The sequence below is a fragment of the Balaenoptera musculus genome, chromosome 3, assembly GCF_009873245.2.
Source record: "Balaenoptera musculus isolate JJ_BM4_2016_0621 chromosome 3, mBalMus1.pri.v3, whole genome shotgun sequence".
Classification (NCBI taxonomy): domain Eukaryota; kingdom Metazoa; phylum Chordata; class Mammalia; order Artiodactyla; family Balaenopteridae; genus Balaenoptera; species Balaenoptera musculus.
In genome coordinates this window covers 151,997,881-152,016,220 of record NC_045787.1, presented here as the reverse complement: position 1 = coordinate 152,016,220, position 18,340 = coordinate 151,997,881, and the positions used below count along the sequence as shown (strand labels likewise).

The 18,340-nt window shown below is 39.4% G+C and overlaps 1 protein-coding gene across 1 annotated transcript in view; it reads right to left on the bottom strand.

The window, feature by feature from the left end:
- Positions 1-18,340, bottom strand: part of MAPK9 (mitogen-activated protein kinase 9) — a 59,254-nt gene that overhangs the window by 33,422 nt on the left and 7,492 nt on the right. The window contains 1 exon segment of the mRNA XM_036848584.1: positions 7,539-7,709. Within this exon segment, the coding sequence (XP_036704479.1) occupies positions 7,539-7,660 (122 nt within the window). The 5' untranslated portion in view covers positions 7,661-7,709.

Sequence of the window (18,340 nt, the reverse complement as noted above, 5' to 3'; positions counted from 1 at the left end):
AATCCCTGTCTCCTATAGCCCCACAAAGCAGTCCAAAGGACTCTCAGTCTCTCAGCTGCCCACTCCAGAATTTTCAAATGCCCTCAAGGGAAAGAACACCCCAAATCCTGGGCTCCTCTTACTAGGCTTCTCCTTCCCCAGATACTGGCCTAATAATTCTTCATTTACTTACTCGCTCTCTAAGGGCAAATGCTGAGCATGGGGGTGGGGGTGGGAATGTTGGGAGCCAACTAGCAAAACTGTTTCATAGACACACTTTTAACTAACATTCCTACTTCTAGCCACCCGTTTCATCTTCGCTTTTTGTATCTGGCATCTGTATACTCACAATCTCTTTGGAGTTCTACTATAGATAGGTTCTCTTCTTTGTGGCAAATGTCTTATCTACTTATTCTCACTTCCTCTGCAGAAACTTGTTAAATGCTCCATATCCACTGATTACTGCTCTCCTGTCTCTTTGTTTAGGTGTCTGATCCACAATCTTAAATTAGAACTTCCAAACCATACATTTTAGAGGTGTAACTATAAAGACACAATGATTTGCCCAAGAACTACTGCTATGAGGATCTGAGCTGGACTTAGAACTCAATTCTCCTGAATCATAGCCTTCCTATGACTTATAGCATATATCTTCTTTATCACAAAAATTTTGTTGTGGACATTATGTTTATTTATATATACTAATAGAAAATAAAACAGTATAAGAACAGGCCAACATTCATGCTTGTACAGAACTAGAGGAAGCAAAAAGGAATAAGAGCTATACCAACCATTTCATGTTAAGGTTGTAACTGTCACTTCTAAGCATTGTCAGATCTAATATTACACTTCTTTTTTAAACACTTCATAAAAGATGCTCCACATTGCTGATTATTAGAGAAATGCAAATCAAAGCTACAATGAGGTACCACCTCACACCAGTCAGAATGGACACCATTCAAAAGTCTACAAGGGACTTCCCTGGTGGCACAGTGGTTAGGAATCTGCCTGCCAATGCAGGGGGACATGGGTTCGAGCCCTGGTCCGGGAAGATCCCACATGCCGCAGAGCAACTAAGCCTGTGCGCCACAACTACTGAGCCTGTGCTCTAGAGCCCGCGAACTCCAACTACTGAGCCCACCCACCTAGAGCCCGTGCTCCACAACAAGAGAAGCCACCGCAATGAGAAGCCCACACACCACAACGAAGAGCAGCCCCTGCTCACCGCAACTAGAGAAGGTCCGCACGCAGCAATGAAGACCCAACACAGCCATAAATAAATAAATAAATAAATAAATTTATATATATAAAAAAAAAGTCTACAAATAACAAATGCTGGAGAGGGTGTGGAGAAAAGGGAACCCTCCTACACTGTTGGTGGCAATGTAAGCTGGTGCAGCCACTATGGAGAACAGTATGGAGGTTCCTCAAAAAACTAAAAATAGAGCTACCATATGATCCAGCAATCCCACTCCTGGGTATATATAAAGACAAAACTATAATTCAAAAAGATACATGCACCCCTATGTTCATAGCAGCACTATTCACAATAGCCAAGCCATGGAAACAATGTAAATGTCCATCTACAGATGAAAGGATAAAGAAGATGTGGGACATATATACAATGGAATACTACTCAGCCATAAAAAAGAACGAAATAATGCCATTTGCAGCAACATGGATGGAAGTAGAGATTACCATACTAAGTGAAGTAAGTCAAAAAGAGAAAGACAAATACCATATGATATCACTTATATGTGGAATCTAAAATATGACACAAATGAACCTTTATGAAACAGAAACAGACTCACAGACATAGAGAACAGACTTGCGGTTGCCAAGGGGGAGAGAGGTGGGAGAGGGATGGATTGGGAATTTGGGGTTAGCAGATGCAAACTATTATATGTTAGAATGGATAAATGACAAGGTCCTACTGTATAGCACAGGGAACTATATTCAATATTCTACGATAAACCATAATGGAAAAGAATATGTAAAAAAAAGAATGCATATATACATATAACTGAACCACTTTGCTGCACAGCAAAAATTAACTTGTAAATCAACTATATTTCAATTAAAAATTTTTTTAATAAAAGCAAAAAAAAAAACAGTTAAGCACATTGTAGAACTGTTTTGTAAAACAAATAGTCCTTACTACTTTGGTTAAACAGCTTGAGATTTTAGAAGGAGAGAGAAAAAGTGAATATATATATATGAAAGAAATGTACACACATTTTCCCTGTAGAGCTTTAAAACCTTGAATTACTTAATTCTACTAATAACTTAATTTTATAAATACTTCAAATGATAAACATTTTAAAACTTACTTCCTTATTATTTTATTAACAGTTTTAATGAACTAAAACATAGAAACAAATAAATCAGACAACTGTAAAAATAATTCAAAATTAGGAGTCAGAATATTTTAGTTGGATCCCAGCTCCTCATTTTAATCCTGTATCAATACCTGCACTTTGGTTTACCTGCACACCTGTCCCTATATCTTTATCAAGCTCTAGTTTAAATAGATGATTAACAAGTTTTGTAAACCATGCATTATTGCTACTATGATATTTTACTTCTCAAAAATGTAAAAACACATGTATATTAGTTTCCTATTGTTGCTATAACAAATTACCACAGATTTACTGATTTAAAACACAAATTTATTATTTTACAGTTCTGGAGTGTGTGTGTGTGCGCGCGCACGTGCACGCGTGTGCGTCAAACCAATCACACACTCTTTGGTTCGATCAGAGAGAAGGCTCTATTCCAAGCATGAGCTGAGATTATCTGGAGTTCCACAGATAAGTCTCAAAAGATGAGGGTTAGGCGCTTCCCTGGTGGCGCAGTGGTTGAGAATCTGCCTGCCAGTGCAGGGGACACGGGTTCGAGCCCTGGTCTGGGAAGATCCCACATGCCGCGGAGCAACTGGGCCCGTGAGCCACAACTACTGAGCCTGCGCGTCTGGAGCCTGTGCTCCGCAACGAGAGGCCGCGACAGTGAGAGGCCCGCGCACCGCGATGAAGAGTGGCCCCCGCTCGCCACAACTAGGGAAAGCCCTTGCACAGAAACGAAGACCCAACACAGTCATAAATAAAATAAATAAATAAATATATTTATATATTAAAAAAAGATCAGGGATAGTGTCAGAACAGGGACAGAAGAGCAGGGTTTCAGAGGAGACTCCAACCAGGAGATGCAGTGGGGACAAAAGTGATGGGCGTGGGAAAGAACCTGCCATATTTGCAGAGAAGGGACCATTGGAGATAAGAAGTTATCTAAAAGTTAGGGCTTGATGGTGGGTATACTCAAGCCCTTCCATCACTGATGAGGAAGAAAGGAGTCTGACTGGCACCATTCATAGTTTCTTGCTCTATCTACACGCCAAGAAAAAATCCTCTGAAGACATGTGGGGGAAGTATCACGGGAAAAGTTTCTCTCTTGTCCGTCTGGGACTACCACTGCCTGCACCACCACTGCTGCAGTTCAATGGGACCACGAAGCCTCGAGCCTAGAAGGAAGGTGAGGCGCAGTCACCCACCTTCCCGGCTGAGAGGAAGCCAGCACAGGCTCTGGTAGAAAGTAGCAGTAAAGTAATAATGGAAACCAGGTCTCCAACCATCTAGGCCCAGCTCTCGTGATGGCACCTCATCTAAAAGCCAGAAAACATCCCAGAAGTCTAAGAATAATTTTCATAACTGCACAAACATTTCTAAAAAAAAGTATCAATAATCTGAATCAAGTTAACTAACCCCTTTTCCATGCATCAGTAAAGTTAACCGAACTAAAAGGTTTTGATTTGGTAATGAATAACTGGCTTGGATTACAAAGTTAAGTGAATAATTACATCAAAGATCACAAACTAAACTGTTAGCTGTGCAAGAGGCTCATTAAGAGCTATTTTAATCAGTTCAAAGACTTCTTTCTTGAGCAGAAAAGGGTGAAACCCAGTTTTTGATCCTTCCTTAAAATCAAAATTCAGGCTATGGAAATCGGGGTTTCCAAGACGTGACATTTAGGATGGTGTTAAACTCTACATGTCATGTGAGGTGAAAGTTGCTCCTACAAATGTTAATAAAATTGTCATAAAATTATTTAAATGAAAATACTAAGAGTAAGTGAAAGTACACTTAAAATATATTGATATAATATATAACTTAAGTTACAAGAAAATGACAACATATTTTAATGCATAACATAACATGAAAATATTACATATAATACTATAGTATTAGGGGTTAAATATCCATTAAAAATGACAAATATCCTTAAGTTAAGGCACCTTTCAGTTTACATTTTTTTTCAAAAAAATTTTTAATAAGGGGAGATTCACATAAACATAAAATGAACCATTTTAAAGTGAACAATTCAGTAGCATTTAGCACATTCACAGTGTTGTGCAATCACCACCTTTAAGTAACCTCAAAAGATTTTCATCACCCCAAAAGGAAACTCCATACCCATTATGAAGTTGCTCCCCATTCCTCTCTCCCCCTTGCCCTTGTTACCACCAATCTGCATCTTTCTCTATGGATTTACCTACTTTGGATATTTCACATAAATGGACTCATATAATAATACTACCTTTTATGTTTGACTTCTTTCACTTAGCATGTTTCTGAGGATCATCTATGTTGTAGCATATATCAGGGCTTCATTTTTTTTATGAATAATATTCCATGTATGTATATAACACAGCTTGTGTATCCATTCATTTATTGATGGACATTTGGGCTGTTTCCACCTTTTGGCTATTGAGAATAGTGCTGCTATGAACATTTGTATACAAGTCTTTTTTGAACATCTGTTTTTAATTCTTTTGGGAATATATCTAGGGATATTTAGTGGGTCATATAATAATTCTGTTTAACTTGTTGAGGAACCGTCAAACTGTTTTCCACAAGTGGCTGTACCATTTTACATTCTCACTGGCAATGTATGAGGATTGTAATTTCACATCCCTGCCAACCTTTGTTATTTTCCATTTTGTTGATTATGGCCACCTAGTGGGTATGAAGTAGTACCTCATTGTGGTTTTGATTTGCATTTCCCAAATGACTAACAATGAGCATATTTTCATGTGTTTATTGGCCATAAATCTTCTTTGGGGAAATGTCTATTCAAGTCCTTTGCCTGTTTTTTTGTTTTTTTTTTTTTTAATTGGGTTGTTTGAAGAGAACCTACTGCATAGCACAGGGAACTCTACTCAGTGCTCTGTGGTGACCTAAATGAGAAGGAAATCCAAAAAGGAGGGCATATATGTATACGTATAGCTGATTCACTTTGTTATACAGCAGAAACTAACACAACATTGTAAAGCAAGTATACTCCAATTTTAAAAAAAAAAAAAAAGATGCTTTTACCCAAAAATAAATAAATAAATAAATTGGGTTGTTTGTCTGTTTGCTGTAGAGTTGTAGGAGTTCTTTATATTCTGAATATTAGACTCTTACCAGATACACGATTTGCAAATATTTTCCCATTTGCGGGTTGTTTTTTCACTCTCTTGATAGTGTTCTTTGATACACAAAAATTTTTAATTTTGATAAAGTCCAATTTCTTGTTTTGTTGCTCATGCTTTTGGTGTCATTTCTAAGAATTCAAAGTCATGAAGCTTCCCCCTTTGTTTTCTTCTAAGAGTTTTATGGTTTTAACTCTTATATTTAGGTTATTGATCAATTTTGAGTTAACCTTTTACATGATGTGAGGTAGGAGTCCAACTTCATTCTTTTGCATGTGGGTATCCAGTTGTCCCAGCACCATTTGTTGAAGAGAATGTTCTTTCCCCATTGAGTAATCTTGGCACCCTTTTTGAAAATCAACTGGCCACAGATGTATGGGTTTATTTCTGGACTCTTAGTCTTTAAAAATTCAGAACTTTCCATCCTATAATTCTACCACTGCTTTTACCAGAGGAGGTTTAGCTGATAACTGTTTATTTGGGAACTTTCATTTCAAAACTAGAATTTTTTTAATGAAAAATATACATCCATAATGAGTAATTTCATTATTAAACATTTCTTTAAAAAACAAAGATGAGAAGTAGTATATGAAAACTGGAAATCAAAACTAATCTCTGAAAAACAGTATTTTTTAAAGTAGCATGTAATTTTATTGTCATTTACCATGCTGTAATGAAGTCATTAATTTTAACTGCGTAACCCTTGTAAAGCTCTCTATTATACAATTAATTATGAATTTCTAGTCAAGCTCTTAATGTGGTTATTACATTAAATGTCCTTGTATCAGTCTTGCTTAATTCCCTATATCAAATTACCATCCAGTTCCAAATAAGAGATGGGTTATAAATCAAAAGAATATTTTACTGTCTAGAACTTTTTATTAACATCAAAGTATCCTAATATGAACCATCCATTCACTTTAAAACTTTCCTGGCACACTGGATTTAAGTACCAATATAGCATGTTATCAATTGGAAGTTAAGATCACCACTATTTTAGATGCAAGCCAGGCATTCCTTCCAAACAGCCCCTTCCCCCTCATTAGTTTTTCTGGGAATCTCTGAACTACCATCTCCTCTCAGCTTCCAGGGCCTCTAACTACCTAAGCCGAAGAAAACAACTAACTTCCCTGATCACATATCTCTACAACAGAGGATCAATTACTAACCACTGATGCAGATTCTCTAAACTCAACATCTCTAATAAAAATATAAACTCTCCTACCAGCACATCCAAGAGTTCTCTTTTATCTTGAATCCCCTTTACCTACAAGCTGTAATCATTGGGTGTTTAGCTTTACCACAGTTCCTTTTAGATGCAAAGACAATCTTGTTTTTACTGACCAAAAAAAGAAGAAAAGATTTTGCCAAAAAACTAAGGGATAAAAAGCTTGGGAAGTGCTGATAACTGTAGTCTAGAAAACATGTGAAAAACTTTACCTTTAGCTGGCCAGTGATGTCGCGGCAGCTGACTGTCTTACCAAGCAAGAGACTAAGGTTCAGGGTCAGACCAACAGTTCTGACGTCCTGGGCTGGACACATAGTTGAAGTGAGACACCAAGGAAGAGACGGCCAGCCCAACCCCTCATACGGCATCCCTTCCTGGTTAATCCATGGGGTGATAATGACACTGACTGGCCTCATCCTGCCAATGAAGGGCAAGGCACTGCAATGACGGCGCCTAGAAATGAATAGGAGTGATTGGGAATAAAAGGGGGAGGGGGGAAAGGTGGCCAGGATGAAGAAATGAATAAAACTCCAAATTTCTGTTACAACTCACTGTCATACCTATTACTCTAATATCATAATGACAGGGGGAATGGAAAAGAAAAAAAAAAGAGAAAAGAAACAAAGAAAAAAGAAAAATTGCTACCTACTTAAATTTACGCAGTATTCTAAGAATTTGAGCTTGTATCCTACAATCTGACTATATGTAACTAAAGAAAGAGGTTGATTCAATTTAGCTTATAAACCTATAGCAAAGAAAAGGGTATTTTTATCATCAGTGTTTCTAAATTCTGACGACTTAGATCTATTAAGTTTTTATTACAACAAAAACTCAATCTACACTACTGAAACAGACCATACTTACCAGACAATTCCTTGGGCTCCAGAGCCAATTGGTTTCAACTGCTGGTAACGTTTTAGGACAGTGAAAGTTGAGTCTGCCACTTGTACACTGTAAAACTGACTATCACATTTACTGTCACTCATGATGTAGTGTCATATGATATTCCAAAGAGCTGGTACAGTCGTCAGATTCCTTGAAAGAGAAACAGAATGAACATGCATTCTTACTGAAATTATACATGCATAGCTCACTTAATAATGTTTCAGATTTATTGGTATATAAGACAACGTGGCTGTAAGTTGGTAAACTCAGACCAAGTTCTGAACTTAAGCAACATGCAAAAAAGGCAAAGACATTTTAATGGTACAAGATTATCATGAAAGGAAAGAATTCTGAGACCCTGCATGACCACATCTTAAGGGACTGGATTAGGAAATAACAACCTTTGCAGAAAAGAATTTGTACATTTTTATTAGCCATGACAAGACTACATCACTATGTGATTCTCATCAGCTTGCTTCCGGTGGGACCAGATTACACCGTGCCGTCTCAACCAGAGATGGAGGCACTCTGGAGATGCTGCAAAATGAACATGTCTACAATTCATTCATGCAGAAAAACAAATGGACCAGTCTTCTGCTGTGTCCACAAATTCAGGTTAAAGTGACGAACCAGAAAGCAAGTCCGATGCCAAAGTGATTGTAAAAGTGGTAAGTTAAAGAACAACAGGGTGTTGGAGGCCTGGTGACACCTGTGTGTGCCGTGGATGCTCCTGAGTGCGTTCCTACCTTGTGAGGTGGTCCCGGAGCTGGCCTACATTCCCCAAACCCTACATCACTAGTGGGCTTCAATACAGACAGCCATAGACAGAGAACTCTGTCATAAGCTACAGTCAATAACATGGACACTATGTTATCCACAAGGTATGAGTATAAACTGGCAGCCCCAGAGCAGCCTTTTTGTGGTTTAGACAGTAGGCTGAGATTCCTACACTGCAGGAGCCTGTATGATTTTATACAGAAAACAAAGCAAACAGAAATCAGCAGGCAGCTACCTTTACTCCGTTCCCTGGCTCTTGTCTGATAATGTTTATTCAAAAGTTAGCAAGCTATTTATATTGGTCATTTCTTAAAAATTAAAAAGCCAACAATAAAACCATTTAGGTAAATATTCTACACTGTTTACAAACACAGAATTTAAATTTTATTCTACAGCTTCCCCAAATTCCTGCCTGCTTGTTCTAACACCTAATATTTAATATCTACCCACTGGGTTTTTTAGAGTGATGATATGTGTTTCAACACAATGATGTCTAGGACTTCCATTAAACATGGAAATTGATTAACAACAAGACTGAACAAAGAATTTAAATCAAATGAATAGTTTCTCCAACTGACTGTTGCTTCATGCTTTTTTACCATTCTCAGGGCAGTGGCTGAGGCACAGCTGGTAGTACCAGCTGCCATTCTGACCAAGAGCCATTGCACACTGGCTGGGGATTGCGTCTGGGAGGCCAGCGTTGCGCTAGATAAAGTAACACACTGCTCACAACGACCCACAGGAATTATCAGCCCTGTGTTACACTGGAGTGACCCAAGGCTTAGTCAGCTGGCCAAGCCATACTGCTGTGAGAAGGGGGCCCTAAGCTCTAGGAGGGGAGGGACAGGTCTGTTTTGTTCACGGTGGCACCCTGTACTCCCAGGACAGGAGGACAGGGAAGGCCTGGCCCCTGGGACAGAGTGACCATTCAATATACCTCTGCTGATCTGACCCATAACACTGTAGCTAATGATTCCCTCACGATGCTGCTCTATTTTACTGACATCTGAAGGAGTATCCTTTTCTTAATTTATTTATAGTTTTTAAGAGGCTGAGACAATTCATCTCAACATTTACAGGGTACCTTTGTACAAGAAAGTGATAAATAATATAGAAGACATATATCAAGATCAAAGAGGTATTGGTCTTGAAGCAGCACCTACTTCACTATTTGGGGCATAAGTGTGAGGAATGAGTCTATTATCTACATTGTAATATAAGTTATAAAGAGGTAAGGGCCATAAGCAAAACAGAAACAAAGCTGAAAGGCGAAAGAGGTCCTACCCACGAGCAGGGGTGCAGAAAACAAGAAGAGCTTCATGGAGGAGGTGGCATTTGCCCTGGATAGTTTTGCCAGAGACAGAGTAGAAGCACAGAACTCAAACTGACTGTGCTCAGATATGGTGAATTGCTCAGCTTGACGAGTGGAGTAGAAATGCAAAGGATCAGAGACAGACTCAGAGAAGTCTATTTCTTGGCCATATTGTAATGCACCAGCAATGCTGGTCATTCATAAAGCATTTCTTGAGCACCACTGTGGACCAGGTCCCTTGCCAGAACAGCCAGCATGCCTGCCTTCTGCGTTTCGAGCTTACAGAGAGCGTTCACTGCGGGTAAACTCAGAAGAGATCGGATGCAAGGAAAGCCCTAAACCCAGAAGGATGGAGGTTTAGGGTGCGGGGATAAGAAGTAGCATGTGCAGAGAGCTGGAGGTGCCTTCTAAGCATGACAAATCATTTGAGATTTGATTCTGCTGGGTCACGGGGGGAAAAAACTGGAGAGAAAACAAGGCCAGATCACCCCAGGCCCTGGAAGCTGCTCGGAGCCATCTGGGCCTGGGCCTGAGGGCTGTGGAGCCATCAAAGCACAAGAGGCATGGGCTCACACTTGCTTTTCAGAGAGATTGTTCGGGAAGCTGAGAAAGCGTTGGATTCGAATGGGTAGGACTCAAAACAGGCAGACCTGACAAAAATGGCAGGATCGTGGCAGGTGGGGAAAAGAAGGAAATGCATGGCTTGGAAGAAGAATGTACGTGACTTGTTGCCCTGCAGGAGACAGGGAGAAACAAAGGTGAAACAGCTGGAGGTAAGCAGGAGATAGCTGAGTCGGAGAGTTCGGCTTTGGACAAGTTAAGTCTGAAGTGGCCAAGGGACAGTATGACAGGCCCAGGCTGCTGACCTACTCCAGGATCCACTCCTCCCTTCATTTTAGTAACAGAAGCCACCCTGTTCCTGCTGGACAAATGGCTACCCAACTAGAGATGACATATGGCCACTTTCCTGGCAGCCAGGTGTGACCAGATGACCAACCTTTAGCTAATGAGATGTGAGCAGAAGTGATGTATGCTACTCCCAGATCATTTTTTTAAACAGAAAGCTGCTTGCCTTTCAATCTATCTTTCTCCCTTGCTGTTGGCTGAGGGATCAGCAGTCACAGACCCAGAGATGGAAGTCACATGCTGAAGATGCTAGAGTCACCCACCAGCCAGAGTCTGGAATGACCTTGTGGCACTGAGTTGGCCCCCATTCTGGCCCACCTGCCCACATTGAGATTGGCACAAATTAATCTCAACCTTGTTGAACAACTCTGGAACTCTCTCTGCTACAGCTGTTATAACCTGTACTCAGACTGGTACAGTACTAGGTTAGCTTTTGTGAATTTGGGGAGTACATTACATCATTAGGTCAATAATTAACATAATTTCATCTCAAGATTTTAAATAATTTTAAAATTAAAATAAGTTTCCCTTATTAGGCAGAAAAAAAAAATCACCTAAGACAGAATCTGTCAAAGCCACCTCCTCTGTCAAGCTTGGGCTTCATGGGCTTCATGAGAGCAAGAGAAAGAACCCCAAACCAAACTAAGAAAGCATGTAATTTAGCTATTAATGAAATCAACTCTCTCTTGAGATTGTACTTCAACAAAATGGACCTCAACCTGGTTTCAGAAGACAATTTACAAATTGAGAGGTGTTAAGAATTCTTCATGCAACCACATTACCAACACACTGAAGGTGCAGTCCCTGCCTTAACTTCCCTCACCAGAAGGTGCTGGTTCCTCACCTCGGTTCCCAGCAGTGGGACCCAGTGCCTACCGTGTTCACTCTCACTTGGCTTCTGCAGGTCTGCCTCTGCCTCCCTCCGCCAGGTCAGGAGCTCCTCAAAAGCAGGGAGGGCCTGTCTTCCCTCTCATACGACATTGTTCAATGCCCACCATTTTTCCACTGAAAAAGCTCCTAGAAGAACACACTGCTCCTACAGACCTAAGTGTGGTGAGTGGGTGCCTCGAGGTTAGGAATCGGCACGGCCTTTGCTATAGACATCTGGCTTACGTGCACACTCTCCCCACTTACCATGCAGCTTTGATGAATGCTTGTTTAATGAAACGCTCTAATCGAAAATCTCTATTTCTCCAAGACTGGAGACCTGTAAAATCTACCCACTCTATATATAAACATTGGGCAGGAGGAACATCCCTACCTGTTTAGAGCCTAGAGTAAGAAATGCTTTAAAAATTTTTTTCTCTACCTCTAGTATTCTAAATATAAGCAATTCGGGTACTATAAATATTAAATCTGATTAATTTTTCTAAATAGAAAAATTAGCTCTAACTACAGCTTTACATAGTTATAAAATTTTAAAGTGGGAAAGAACAGTGGAGAGCATACAGTCTGAGTCTTGTGGGGATGACAGCTACCATTTACTGAGTTCTCCTAACAAACTCCTGACGGCCTCCTGTGTGCCAAGCATGAGGTAGTGGCTGTCAATGGAGTACTAATCGGACAGTCCCTTCCCTCAAACCACCAACTGCATAATTATCACACCACGTAGGAAGTGTCCTAGGGGTATGCACAGGCTGCATGGGAGAAGCCCAGCAGAGTAGTGTCTAGAGGGCAGAGCAAGAGAACAAGTGGAATGTGTGAATGAGAGATGGATGTAAAGGAAGGCTTCCTGGAGGAGACAAGACCTGCATGCAAGTTAAGTATCAACCTAGGTGTGACGAAACAGGTATTTTCACACATGATGGTGAGAACTATAAATCGGTAAAACATTTTTTGGAAGCAAAATAGGTAATATCTAAGGAAAAATTTAAATGCACAAGACTCCTAACCTGGCAACTACAATTCTATAAATGTATCTGACAAATACATGTGTACAAATATTCAAAGATATTTGTGCAAGGATGTTTGTAGCACTGCTTGTAACAGGCAAAAAACTAGAAATAACCTAAAAAGTACCCTTGGAATGATTGAATAAATTATGGCACAAAAGTATAATAAAGCCATTAAAAACAATGCAGGGACTTTATGCACTGATATGGAAAGATGTCTAAGATATATAAGGAAATAAAGCAAGTTAAAGAAGAGTGCATACGGTAAATGCCAATGTATGGGAAAATATACAAACACATGCACACACACACACACAATATGCTAGCAAGTGCAGAGAAACAGTGGGAAATGAGACTTTAATTCTTGCCATTATAACTTTGTTCTTTTTTTTTTAAACTATGCACATATTTCACACTTTAAAAACTAAACAAACACTTTTAAATGAAAAGCTGCAAAATGGTCACTCTGACACCTTTACAGAGAATGGATTTGAGGCAGATGAGACTGGAGGCAGGAAGGCAAGTGGGCCAGGCTCTGAGTACACAGTTATATACCTTCTCCTAACAGCCTGTGAGGTGCACAGTACTCTCCTCACCCTGCAAATGAAGAAACAAGTTGGAGATAGTAAGGAACTTGCCCAAATTCTCAGCTGGAAAGTGGCACGGCCTGGATTTGAATTGAGGTGTATTTGACTACTATATCCATGTTTTTCGCAATATACTACTGTAATATCTCTAATTTTACTTAGAAAGTAAAGTGACTGTCCAAGGGCTGGTCAAGACCAGGCCAGAATAACGCAGATCTTCACATCTCATCTTGTTGTCTTCACCCCACTAAGACACTTTCTTCTGATGATGAAGATAATTCAGTGATCCATAGACTCAAACCTTTAATCACACTAATGTTTCAGAATACCCAGGACATTCAATATTTAAATTAACTGACTGCTGTGATTAAAAGCAGATTTTCACAATCATCCTTTTTGTTTCAATGCTTGCTGCTGAAAGTTTTAATCAAATTGTTCTTTTTTCCTACTTCAATTCGTATTAAAAATAGCATAGCACAACAACTTAATCTTTCTTGGATAACCAAACACTTCACAGCACCTCAGGGCCATTCTTCTGAACATCAGTTCTTAAGTTACAGTACATACTATGATACAGAATTTGGTTATTATGTCACTCACAGGGACGTGAGTGACTCCAGCAAGGATTCTTCCTGCCGGCCCCTTGTAGTCGTCAGTCTCCCCATCTCCAGGCCCAATGCCCGATACCCAGTGTTGTGAGTAAAGCCCTCATTGCTCCCCAGACATATCAATAGCCAAAGTGCTCTCCCAGCCTCCATTCCTGATACCTCCAAACCACTGTATACATACCACATTAGAAAGAAAGATCTGTCCACTTGAAAACCTTTACATGAATGCTTATAGCAGCTATATTTGTAATAGTTCAAAACTGGAAACAATCCAGATGTCCTTCAGTGGGTGGGTGGTTAAACAAATTGCTGTATGTCAATACCATGGACCATCACCCAGCAATAAAAATGATCGAACTGCTGATATACCTTACAACTTGGGTGGGTCATAAGGGTATTATGAAATTTTAGTAACAATTTTTAGTGATAAAAGCCAATTTCAGAAGGTCCATAGGACATAATTCCATTTATACAACATTCTTGAAATGAAAATTCTCTATATTATAGAGATATAGAACAGGTTAGTGGTTGCCAGGGGTTATGGATGGTGGGGGGCAAGGCGGGTGGTGTGGTTATAAAGGGGTAGTACAAGGGAGATCTTTGGGATGATGAAATAGTTCTGTATCTTGATGGCGATGGTGGTGATTATATGAACCTCCACATGTAATAAAATGACATAGAACTGTACAAGCATTGTACCAATGCTAACTGCCTGATGCTGGTATTGTACTATAGTTACATAAATATACAACCATTGGCGGAAACTGGGTGAAGAGTGTACAGGACCTCTCTACTATTTTTGCAACCTCTTGTGAATCTGTAATTATTTCAAATAAGGAATTAAAAGAGATTTGTTGAAAACATGCAGTGATCATACTGCTCTCCTGTTTAAATTCCTTCAGTAGTGACCGACTGCCTTGACAGTAAAATTCTAATTCTTAGAACAGCAGAGGAGTTCTGCAGGGCCTCTGGCCCACTCTTCGGCACTATCAAACCACCTGGGAGCAGCAGACCCCAACTACTGCATACCTCAGGTCTCTGCCTGAGCCGTCCCATCTGCCTGAAATGACTTCCCTCCCCCTTTTGCTCTCCTGGACAAACTTCATCCTCCAAAGTCTAGTGCAAGCACCTGCTTCTCCTGCAAGTTTTCCTCTATAGGCTTTCCTTTCAAACTGTGCCGGGCATGTCCCTTTTTTGGCACCACATCCTGTATTCATTTGCATTGCAAGTCTATCTCTACTTCTACCCTGTGAGCTCCTCAAGAGCAGAAAATGTGTCAGATCTATTTCTCAATCCTCTACTAAGTACACAGTGAGTGCCCAGGAAATATATGTTAAGGCAAAACTAAGTGGGAGAGTAAATGTGGTAAGGCAGCTTCGTGCAATGGTTAAGATTAGGACTCTGGAGTCAGAGAGCAGTGGGTCTGCCGTTTATCTGGATGAGTGAACTTGGGCAAGCAATTACACTCATGTGTAGAACAGGAATAATTGCAGAATCAACCTCAGAGGAAAACTAGCACAGTGCCTAGCACAGGGCAAGGTCCCAATGTCAGCTGACCTTAGGACACCCATTCTACTTATCCCAACAAATGTCTGCATTCTGCAAATGTGAATTAAAATCTGGTAAGTGCAAAAGCTGATGACATGATTAATGCTGGTAAGCACCTCAGTGAAAGACACAATAGACAGGAGGCAATGCACAGAATTTACTTTTCATTCAAGGGTGTGGTAGGCAGATGATGTTTCAGGAAATTTTTGAATTTTTTTTTTATACAGCAGGTTCTTATTAGTTATCTATTTTATACATATTAGTGTATATATGTCAATCCCAATCTCCCAGTTCATCCCACCACCATCACACCCCCTCCCCGCTTACCCCCCTTGGTGTCCATATGTTTGTTCTCTACATCTGTGTCTCTATTTCTGTCTTGCAAACGGGTTCACCTGTACCATTTTTCTACATTCCACATATATGCGTTAATATACGATATTTGTTTTCCTCTTTCTGACTTACTTCACTCTGTACGACAGTCTCTAGCTCCATCCATGTCTCTACAAATGACCCAATTTCGTTCCTTCCATTGTATATATGTACCACATCTTCTTTATCCATTCGTCTGTCAATGGGCATTTAGGTTGCTTCAATGACCTGGCTATTGTAAATAGTGCTGCAATGAACATTGGGATGCATGTGTCTTTTTGAATTATGGTTTTCTCTGGGTATATGCCCAGTAGTGGGACTGCTGGGTCATATGGTAATTCTATTTTTAGTTTCAGTAAGGAACCTCCATACTGTTCTCCATAGTGGCTCTTATCAATTGACATTCCCACCAACAGTGCAAGAGGGTTCCCTTTTCTCCACACCCTCTCCAGCATTTGTTGCTTGTAAATTTTCTGATGATGCCCATTCTAACTGGTGTGAGGTGATACCTCATTGTAGTATTGATTTGCATTTCTCTAATAATTAGTGATGTTGAGCACCCTTTCATGTGTTTGTTGGCAATCTGTATATCTTCTTTGGAGAAATGTCTACTTAGGTCTTCTGCCAATTTTTTGATTGGGTTGTTTTTTTAATATTGAGCTGCATGAGCTGTTTATATATTTTGGAGATTAATCTTTTGTTGATTCGTTTGCAAATATTTTCTCCCATTCTGAGGGTTGTCTTTTCATCTTGTTTATAGTTTCCTTTGCTGTGCAAAAGCTTTTAAATTTCATTTGGTCCCATTTGTTTATTTTTGTTTTTATTTCCATTAATCTAGGAGGCTGGTCAAAAAAGATCTTGCTGTGATTTAAGTCAAAGAGTATTCTGCCTATGTTTTCCTCTAAGAGTTTCATAGTGTCTGGTCTTACATTTAGGTCTTTAATCCATTTTGAGTTTATTTTTGTGCATGGTGTTAGGGAGTGTTCTAATTTCATTCTTTTACATGTAGCTGTCCAGTTTTCCCAGCACCACTTATTGAAGAGGCTGTCTTTTCTCCATTGTATATTCTTGCCTCCTTTATCAAAGATAAGGTGACCATATGTGCGTGGGTTTATCTCTGGGCTTTCTATCCTGTTCCATTGATCTATATTTCCGTTTTTGTGCTAGTACCATACTGTCTTGATTACTGTAGCTTTGTAGTATAGTCTGAAGTCAGGGAGCCTGATTCCTCCAGCTCCATTTTTCCTTCTCAAGATTGGGGTCTTTTGTGTTTCCATACAAACTGTGAAATTTTTTGTTCTAGTTCTGTGAAAAATGCCAGTGGTAGTTTGATAGGGATTGCATTGAATCTGTAGATTGCTTTGGGTAGCATAGTCATTTTCACAATATTGATTCTTCCCATTCAAGAACATGGTATATCTCTCCATTTGTTTGTGTCATCTTTGATTTCTTTCATCAGTGTTTTACAGTTTTCTGAGTACAGGTCTTTTACATCCTTAGGTAGGTTTATTCCTAGGTATTTTACTCTTTTTGTTGCAATGGTGAATGGGACTATTTCCTTAATTTCCTTCTGATCTTTCGTTGTTAGTGTATAGGAATGCAAGAGATTTCTGTGCATCAATTTTGTATCCTGCAACTTTACCAAATTCATTGATTAGCTCTAGTAGTTTTCTGGTGGCATCTTTAGGATTCTCTACATATAGTATCATGTCATCTGCAAACAATGACAGTTTGACTTCTTTTCCAATTTGTATTCCTTTTCTTTTTCCTCTCTGAATGCCGTGGCTAGGACTTCCAAAACTATGTTGAATAAAAGTGGTGAGAGTGGATATCCTTGTCTTTTTCCTGATCTTAGAGGAACTGCTTTCAGTTTTTCACCATTGAGAATGATGTTTGCTGTGGGTTTGTCCCATATGGCCTTTATTACGTTGAGGTAGGTTCCCTCTATGCCCACTTTCTGGAGATATTTTATCATAAATGGGTGTTGAATTTGTCAAAAGCTTTTTCTGCATCTATTGAGATGATCATATGGTTTTTAATCTTTGTTAATATAGTGTATCACATTGATTGATTTGCGTATATTGAAGAATCCTTGCATCCCTGGGATAAATCCCACTTGATCATGGTGTATGATCCTTTTAACGTGCTATTGGATTCTGTTTGCTAGTATTTTGTTGAGGATTTTTGCATCTATATTCATCAGTGATATTGGTCTGTAATTTTCTTTTTTTGTAGTACCTTAGTCTGGTTTTGGTATCAGGATGATGGTGGCCTCATAGAATGAGTTTGGGAGTGTTCCTTCCTCTGCATTTTTTTGGAAGAGTTTGAGAAGGATGAGTGTTAGCTCTGCTCTAAATGTTTGATAGAATTCACCTGTGAAGCCCTCTGGTCCTGGACTTTTGTTTGTTGGAAGATTTTTAATCACGGTTTCAATTTCATTACTTGTGATTGGTCTGTTCATATTTTCTATTTCTTCCTGGTTCAGTCTTGGAAGGTTATACCTTTCTAAGAATTTGTCCATTTCTTCCAGGTTGTCCATTTTATTGGCGTAGAGTTGCTTGTAGTAGTCTCTTAGGATGCTTTGTATTTCTGCGATGTCTGTTGTTAACTTCTCCTTTTTCATTTCTAATTTTATTGATTTCAGTCCTCTCCCTCTTTTTCTTGATGAATCTGGCTAAAGGTTTATCAATTTTGTTTATCCTCTCAAAGAACCAGCTTTTAGTTTCATTGATTTTTTGCAATTGTTTTCTTCATTTCTATTTCATTTATTTCTGCTTTG